Below are 9479 nucleotides of genomic sequence, written 5' to 3'. Positions count from 1 at the left end.
CAGTTTCTGTTCTTACCAGCGAAGACGCAAGAACAAGCAAATTGCATGTGTCATGATTATGTTTATGCAGTTTAAACTCCTGTGGAGCTGGCCTGGATGGCCCTTTTTTTTTGGCAGATCTGTGCATGTTTACATCCAGGTGCTTTCCTTCTCCAATGTAAACAAACCAGCTACAACTCCTGTAGTATTTCAGCAGGGATGTGTGAGCAGGTAGCCTTGCCTTCCACAGCTTAAAGCCATATGTGTTATTCAAAATGCAACGTCCAATCTGAGATAGCTTCTGCAGCCTCAGGAAACCCTACAGCAACACAATAACATGGGGTGAAGGGCCAAAATCTGGGGAGGCTTTTCTGATGGAAGCCTCTCTACTGGTCTACAAAGCTTCCAGGCTGGGAGGCTGTGGAGTAGAAGAGGGTGCTTTGCCCACACAGGATTTTTCCACATATGCAGAAGATACATGCTCAGCCTATTGTGTCAGGAAAAGCATTCTTGGACTTAACAGTATTTTCAGTATATAGTTAGTTCCCTTGGTACTAAATGGATGGAGCCACAGCACCATCAACCTCTGGTTAATTGCCGGTGATCCTTAAAAATGCTAAATAATCCCTTGCTTCACATGCGTTTAAAAAAGGATCTTTTTCTCCCTCAGATCCTCCAAATTAAAGGTTTTTTCTTGCAATCTCAGCCTTGTGCTCCTGAAAGATAATGTATATATATTACTGGAACAAGAGATTAATTCCTGCTGAAACTACAGCTGAGTCATTATTGAAGATAACATAAATCATCAGTTCATCTGTTTTTGTTTTTCTTGCAATAGCTGGAGAAACTCAAAATTCTACAGGTGAGGCGAGGATGGGGTGAAACAAGAATGAAAGAGACAAATTATTTATTTTGATCACACTAGGAACACTATTCACAGAACATCATAACAGGGTGATTACATAATAGGGACAGGGTGATTTAAAAAAGCAAAGAAAGGACAAAGCATAGATTATAGGCTAGTTGTGGAAGCTGGTGGGTCTTTTTTTCCTCCCATAAGCAAAGCTGTACAAATAAAGTTTTTCATACTATTTCTGCACAGATAAAAGATTGATTTACTCAATCTGTACATTTTCTTTATTTTGTATAAACATACCAATAGTTAGATTAACACTCCCATATAGTTTACAGTGTTTAACTTAAATACAGCATTATGTCTCACTGACTTCTTCATTTAAGGTGTAATTTATCAAAACCTACAGTAACTATTTTCTTATTTTCTTCATCAGTTCTCTTTGGCACATTTCCTGGCTTATTTAAATACAAAAGTGTAAGGTTGAATTGATTATATAACACTGCAGGAACTTGAATTTTTTTGTTAACATGTGAGTGCAGTTTTAGGTTTAACGCAAGCTTATTTACAAAGAAATAACTGTATATGAAGTTCGGTTTACTTTACAAGTAAAATGGCTAACAGATTTTAATGTGCAAGGCAAAAAACTAGTTCATTACAGCGACTCCTCTGTAGAGAGAATGATTTTTGCACCATGGAAATCTTGTATAAAATACTTTAGAAATGGAGTTTGCTTATGAGGAAGTTCTTGGTGGATCCCCTATAACAAGCCACCAGAACGCATGACTTTCTAGGTCCAGAATACTTTATGAGATACAATTTACTGGTATTTTGGCACTGGAGTAGTGTTGCAGCTACCAACTTGCATGTTCAACTGGGGAGTTAAGCTAAGGAGCAAAAAACCAACCAGTTTGTGTAAAAAGCTCAGTGACTGTGGCTTCTTTCTAAAAAAAGGCATGCCTCCTATATTCTTGATATTATGTCTTCTTTTTCCCCAAGGAGGAAAGGTTTAGAAGTTGCACTATGACTAGCTGTACAGTCTATTTTCATCTTCATGACCTCTGCCTACTTTGGGGTGGATTAATATTTAGCTAGAGTCAAAGGCAGACAATAATAAACTGACTTTTTCCTTCTTCTGATGGAAATGTACCAGAAAGCCATCAAAGTGTACCTAAATTGGTGATGTTTCACTTTACAAAAACTCTTCAAGTACAAAAAGAGCAAACCCACAGCAACTCATTTCACAATTGAAGGCCAATTCCCAACAGCTGGTGTTCAGATGAAGAGCATGGGGAAACCTAGCTACATAAACTTTGGAAACTGCCATTCCCAATTATTTCCAATGTTTATAATGATTAAAGAAAACTGAAGCCCTGTACACCCTAAAATACTTATTACAAGGCCTTTCTGGTCTGTCCCTTTCTGAATAACTCTGCCCATGTGGTGTCCTATCAGCTGCAGAAATGAACATTTTGGCACATCATCAAGTTACAGTAGGTGTCTGGTACAGTGCAATCTGTTTGTTTAGAAGGCAAGGATGTTAAAAGTGATTACACACAGGTATTTTGTAATGTAGGTAAGATGTAGAATGCTGTGCTACTCCTGAGAAAAACACGTTTGGCTGCCCCAGCTACAATATCCATCTGTGAACATGCTGATTCCAAAGAGGCATTTTGTAGCCTCAGCAATAGTATAGATTCTTAAAAAAATTACGTATTTTACAACTTTTCTTCAACCTATCAGCAAAGACCAAAAGTGGTGAGTTCAGATTGTTGGGAGAGATGATAGGAAGGGGAGAGAACTGGTGAGGGGAATCAGAGTCTGTGCAGTAAATCAAATAGACTTGAGATGTAATTCATTCTCAATTATCCTTTAAGCTTTTTGAGATCTTGCATATGGTCATGTCCTTTAGTGCACCCATTTCACTTGAAAGCTTCTGGATTTAGAACTGAGATGTCTGCGTGAATGATATGGTGTCGGACTTATCTACGGAAAAGCCTCCGTTGACATAGGATTTCTTGGTCTCTGTTTCATCATTATCGAGTGTTGCCGTTTCCAAGGCAAAAGGATTGACTATGTTGACTTCAGAGGTGACATCCATCTGCTCCAGCTCCCTTTTGGAGAGTTTCTCCACTACTCCTGTACCAAAGGCATCTCCCAAAACATTCACCATTGTTCTGAATCGATCCCTATGGAATAAAAATGTTGTCAGACAAGTCATTCTATACGTTACTTAAAAAATCCTTTTAGAAAAGTAAGCTACTGTAGGAAATGCTGAGCTCCAGTCTTTTCCTAGTGCAGATCCTGGGTAATTCAGGTATTAAAAGAAAAAAATGCTGTAGAGTGAAGAACAGAACTTTCCTCACATGTATTTGAAGAAACCTGGACTCACTGCTGTGATAAATGACTTTGTAAAGGACGTGTAAAACTGTAAGTCACATCACTGTTCTGTTAGAGCAGTAACGATACTACCGTGCACAGCCTTACAAAATCTTGTGGGGGGCACTTCTCAGGCCCTGAAGAACACTGAACAGCTGGTCTCTTTGTGGTGAGACTGCTGCTGCTTCCAGCAGCCTCTCATCCCCTCAAAAGCAGAGTTTGATTCGTGCCTTTTGTCTCTTTAATAGTCATTTCCTCAAACAGAGGAGTGCTTAGCCCTGGATCTTCAGTGTTCTAGCCCAAACCCCTGAAATGGAAAACTTCCCATGTGCTGTTTGACTCTCCTGCTTAAAGGGTTGAAGTACAAAGTTATATTAAACAAGTCACATTAAGGAATATCACACTTCCGTACTGTTGATCTTTCTCCCAACAGGAATGTGACTTGCAGCCTTTAAAAATCTGCCACTGCTTTGCAGAGAAACAACATAACTGTGCAATGTAACAAAGTTTGAAAATTGGCATGGAAATGAGGTAAGGACTGTGGAAGCTCATGTTTCCCTGTTCTTCCTTCCCTTGACACAGCATAGCAGGGGCTTTATGGTTGAAAGAGCCACTGTGGCTATGCAGAGATGTGGATGCTGGACATGCTCACAAATAGAAGGCACTGCAAAAACAATACCGAAGTGAATCAGTATGTCTCAGGTACATATTATTCCACTACAGTTGCTGAGCTCCTGTGCTAAAAACTGCCTGTGTATTCCCCAAGTGGGAGGGGAATATCTGTGGGGGGAGGGAAGAAGGAAACCTGATGTAAAATTCTGGTAGAATCAGCGTGACAAGTGAGGAAATCCACAATAGTGGAAACTTGTCTTTCATAAAATACTTCTATTCTGCTTCCTCATTAAAAGCATGGAAGAACTCCACAAGCCTATGTAATAATGCCTTGGTAAGTTCAGAATTAACTAAGGATTGTTAATGAGACACTGAGGTTGTAAAATAATACATTTTAGGCAATAAGTACAAAAGACAAAAGTGTTAATAATCTACATGGCATCATGGTGTGCATTCCATCTGCTGAGGTGCAAAATGCCCTGGCAATGACCCCGGTACATGAAATTAATCTTTAATTTGCTTTACACAGCAAGACACCTTCATCTGAAAAATATCTAGATCAGAACTGGAGATAGCTTGAATTCTTTGTCTTTTTCATGATGGAATGGGTAGCTTCTATGTATTCCTGTCATGCCTAAGAATCACACAAATTACGGATTTTTCAACGCGGAGAAGAGATAGGGTCTATAAAATTACGATTATGATGGAGAATAGGGAATGACTGTTTTGTTTCTCTCTCTCTCTCTCTCTCTCTCGCCTGTGAAAGAACTAACGGGCATCAAATAAAGTGACTGGGAGGCAGATCAAAACAAAATGCGATACATCTTTGCACAACACATCTTTAGACTGTGGAATGCCTCTCCACAGAATGTGTAGATGCTAAAACTTTATGCAGGTCCAAAAAGCAGTAAGGTTAATTCATGTAAGAAGAAATCTATTGAGACCGTAAACACAAAAACCACTCAGGAACTCTTTGATCTGTAACTTGCTGGAGGCTAGAAAGTAGTTTGGGGGAAGTGTCATTGTTTGTTTGTCCTGTTCTTACACTTTCTTTTAGATCCCTACTATGGACCAGTGGTTTGCACTGATCTTCCCCATCCTTAACAAAACCAAATGCCCTCCCTGAAACAAAGAGGACTGGGGAAAACTAAATGATTGTGGAGCAAAACAGACAAATTCATGGGACACTGTTGCAGACAGCTGATATGGAGAATGTACTTCCTGTTGGGGCTGTTTTGTTTGGAGCAATTGTGCTTTTATATAGGAAGTGAGTTCATTTTTGGATCCATTCAACAGCCTTGGTTTTATGGAAACCAACAGTATTTCAAAACAGTTTGCAAAATTGAGTTATATAATCAAAGAAATTAAATATAGCTGTGAAATACAGAGGGTGCCACCAAGAAATCCTTCAAGAAAATGATTGAAAAAGGTGGGGGAGGAAAAGGAATGAATCTATTTTGAGTGTAAATAGGAGTCTAAGAAAATGTAATGCAGCGACTATTAGGTTACTAGGACCTCTGCACTGACTCCAATGAAATACCTTCAGTGCTGAGTTAATGCAGGTGAGCAAGACCTTGGTCTGAGTACTACAGTTTGCACAGTTTAGAAGACAGATAAAAACTGCATTATAACCTAAAGTTATATTCCTTAATTCAGGAATCCTGCTCTTCTTTCACAGTGAGTCATGGGACAAAAGTGATAACTGATGTCCTTCTGACCTCCAGAAAACAATATATGATTCTCTGGGTTGATGCAGAAGCTAGAGAAAGAAATGTCTTAGTGTAAGCTGAACAGAAAAGATAGATTGGTGAAAAGTGAGACATGATCCCTGGACCATGATGTTCTGGAAGTGAGATAGGGATGACATGAGGAACTCTGTGAAAAATGCTAGCCCTGCAAGAGAAGGGCTTAGAGAAACTCTTTAAAGCTAATCTAATGTCTTAGAATGAGGCAGTGAATCAACATGAACACTATTTCTAGGACTCAGGCCAGCCTGGGTCAAGATTGAGGAAAACATTTGCTTTTGTAAATAACATTTACAAGGTCTAGACAGCATTCAGCAAAAGGATGATATGGTTTCCCATCTATTAGCCCACTCCAGATACAGCACTTGGTCTAGGGAAAAATTAATGTAGCAGCAGGGACTAGAAAAGCTTTCCATGATTGTTTTGGGAAACCAGGAACAGAGATATTCATCATGACCAGTAGATGATGTAGCTTGTATGCACAGGACATAGAAATCACTGCTCAAACTCATGTGAATTTGAGACCAAACACTTCCCTACTGCCTGCACCTGTTTCCTGAGTTGGACACTCAGCAAAAATCACTGTCATTCAGTTTCAAAGCCTTTCACAAAGCGAGTAGCAGGGATGGGTAGCACTCTTTGCCCCATGGAACAGGAAGAAACATTAAGGCTGGAAAGAGACAAACCACTTCAAGCAATGTTGCAAGTCCTTCATGCAGCAATAAACTTGACCCAGACTTTGGACTCCTGCACTGATGGTTCCACATCACAGTTTTCTGCTGAGGGTCTTGGGGGTTTACAGTATCAAATAAGGCACTTCTGTCTCATTTTGTTGATCAGCTGAAGCCAACAGGGGAGCCCTAAAATATTCATATGGACAAAACAAAAGCTTCTGAAGCCTCTTCCCAAGAAGAAGCATGTAAGCTGATCTCTAAAGATAGGCAAAATTTAAAAGCATGTGGCAATGTCCCAGGAGATCAATGCTTCTCTCTGGAAAAGAGCTGTTTTAATGGGACAGAGGCATTTTGATGTGCTCTGAGGTGAAGTGTTTGCGATCAGGAGCTGAGGAGTGCTTTCTAAGTTTGCATGTATGTGTGCTTGTTGGTCATGGAGCTGGGTCCTCAAAGGAGTGTCTCACAAAGAACACCCCCAGCATGCTGACGCTGGCAGAACGGAGCCATGCATGGGCCTGCCATCTGTGTGCACGGTCCAGCTCTGCTTCCTGCATATTGCTCTCCACTCCCTCTTCATCACTGTGTGTATTTAATGTGCTTTGAGGAAATCAGCTGAGATGTTCTGCTTCTGGCTTGCATTTGATTTTTGCGAATGGTGTATGTATTCAGCAAAATATGGAGGGCGCTGAGATGCTCCAGAGGTACTTCTTAGTACTGTCTTTGCTAATGATGCTGAAGATTTAATAATGTTGTGGCCAGTGTTTTAAGGTTGATAGCGCCTCTGGACGTGAGGTCATTCACCGTCATCCCAAGCAGCAGAACTTCTTTCAGGATTAAAGACACTATTGCATCCAACTCTATATTGAACAAGTCTGGCCATAACAAGAATCTTAGTCTTGTTCAACTTCTTCATCAATGACCTGGATGAAGGCACAGAGTGCACCCTCAGCAAGTTTGCTATGATACAAAACTGGGAGGAGTGGCTGATACACCAGAGGGCTGTGCTGCCATTCAGAGAGACCTGGACAGGCTGGAGAGGTGGGCAGAGAGGAACCTCCTGAAGTTCAACAAAGGCAAGTGCAGGGTCCTGCACCTGGGGAGGAATAACCCCATGCACCAGTACAGGTTGGGGGTTGACCTGCTGGAGAGCAGCTCTGAGGAGAAGGACCTGGGAGTGCTGGTGGACACCAAGTTAAGCATGAGGCAGCAATGTGCCCTTGTGGCCAAGAAGGCCAATGGTATCCTGGGGTGCATCAGGAAGAGTGTTGCCAGCAGGTCGAGGGAGGTGATTCTCCCCCTCTACTCAGCCCTGGTGAGGCCACATCTGGAGCGCTGCGTCCAGTTCTGGGCTCCCCAGTACAAGAGGGATGTGGCACTACTGGAGCAAGTCCAGCGAAGGGCCACAAAGATGATTAGGGGACTGGAGCATCTCTCTTATGAGGAAAGGCTGAGAGAGCTGGGCCTGTTTAGCTTGGAGAAGAGAAGGCTGAGAGGAGATCTTATCAACGTGTACAAGTATCTGAAGGGAGGGTGTCGAGAGGATGGGACCAGACTCTTTTCAGTGGTGCCGAGCGACAGGACGCGAGGCAATGGGCACAAACTGAAACACAGACACTTCCATCTTAACATGAGGAAAAACTTTTTCACTGTGAGGGTGACAGAGCACTGGAACAGGTTGCCCCGAGAGGTGGTGGAGTCTCCTTCTCTGGAGATATTCAAAACGCGCCTGGATGCAATCCTGTGCAATGTGCTCTAGGTGACCCTGCTTGAGCAGGGGGGTTGGACTAGATGATCTCCAGAGGTCCCTTCCAACCTCAGCGATTCTGTGATTCTGTGATTCTGTAATTCCTAGACAAAGTATGGTATCCTGGGGTGCATCAGGAAGAGTGTTGCCAGCAGGTGGAGGGAGGTGATCCTCCCCCTCTACTCAGCCCTGGGGAGGCCACATCTGGAGTACTGTGTCCAGTTCTGGGCTCCCCAATATAAGAGAGGCATTGAGCTACTGGAGCAAGTCCAGTGGAGGGCTACTAAAGTGTTGAAGGGACTGGAGCATCTCTCTTATGAAGAAAGGCTGAGATAGCTGGGCCTGTTCAACCTGGCGAAGAGAAGGCCGAGAGGGGAGCTTATCAATGCATACAAATATCTAAAGGGAGGGTGTCAAGAGGATGGGGCCAGAGTCTTTTCAGTGGTGCCCAGAGACAGAACAAGAGGCAATAGGCACGAACTGAAACACAGGAAGTTCCATCTGAACATGAGGAAAAACTTCTTCACTGTGAGGGTGACAGAGCACTGGAACAGGTTGCCCAGAGAGGTTGTGGAGTCTCCTTCTCTGGAGATATTCAAAACCCACCTGGACATGATCCTGTATAACATGCTCTAGGTAATCCTTCCTGAGCAGGTGGGTTGGACTTAGATGATCTCTAGACTTCCCTTCCAACCTCAACCATTCTGCAATTCTGTGATTCCTGCAGCAGTCCTGAATGATTTTGTTGTCTTCTTTCACAGACCCAGATATTCCCACACAAGTTGTGTAAACATTGCAAACAAACAAAAAAAGGATTAAATATCAAGTGCCTTAAACTTACAGAAGCCAGTCAACTGCAATGATCAGGGTAACATCTTCAGCAGGAAGGCCAACAGCGCTCAGTACAATCACCATGGTGACAAGTCCAGCTTGGGGGACACCTGCAGCTCCAATGCTGGCTGCTGTAGCTGTGACACTAAAAACCCAAATAAAGCCAGGAAAAGGCATTCGGAAAACATGTTACTCACAGAAGCTATATTTTCTCACACACATAGACTTATTCTCACTGCAATAAAAATATACAAACATGCCAGTTTTCCTCCTGAATAGCACCTACACAGAGTCTGGAGACAAATTTAAGGGACAAGTCATGCATAGATAATTTTAGTCAGTGCCTTTACAGATGCGGTAATTTATAATATTCAGAGCATGCTGCTCCCTGGCCAGGAAAACAGAGGTGTCATGGTTATACTACAGACTAAGTATGTAAATGTACTTCTGACATGCAAACTGGGCATATCAGTGGAAGAGACTGAGTTGGATTTGCAAGTGTTTGCTGTAAGAGAATGGAGGCAATTTCCAGAACAATGTGGTTGTATACCAGCTGCCTGCTCTGGCCAACTCCACCTCCTCATCAGGTTGCACAGGCAAGGCCTTGTAACAAGAAGTGAGAATATTTGTTATTTTCTGTGCTGTGAATGATAGTTTCAACT

At 42.3% G+C, this 9479-nt stretch overlaps 1 protein-coding gene across 3 annotated transcripts in view; it reads right to left on the bottom strand.

Annotated features, from left to right (window-relative positions):
* Nucleotides 1–869: 869 nt before the first annotated feature.
* Nucleotides 870–9479, bottom strand: part of SLC1A1 (solute carrier family 1 member 1) — a 57476-nt gene continuing 48866 nt past the window's right edge. For all 3 annotated transcript variants that reach the window (XM_067315278.1, XM_067315281.1, XM_067315279.1), the window contains 2 exons: nucleotides 8828–8962; nucleotides 870–3021 (listed from right to left, as the gene is read on the bottom strand). In XM_067315278.1, coding sequence (XP_067171379.1) covers nucleotides 2775–3021; nucleotides 8828–8962 — 382 coding nt within the window. In that variant the 3' untranslated portion in view covers nucleotides 870–2774. The remainder of the gene's footprint in view (nucleotides 3022–8827; nucleotides 8963–9479) is intronic.

This window comes from Apteryx mantelli, chromosome Z (genome assembly GCF_036417845.1).
Source record: "Apteryx mantelli isolate bAptMan1 chromosome Z, bAptMan1.hap1, whole genome shotgun sequence".
Classification (NCBI taxonomy): domain Eukaryota; kingdom Metazoa; phylum Chordata; class Aves; order Apterygiformes; family Apterygidae; genus Apteryx; species Apteryx mantelli.
Note: the sequence above shows the minus strand (reverse complement) of the source record. Positions and strands in the feature narration are given on the sequence as shown.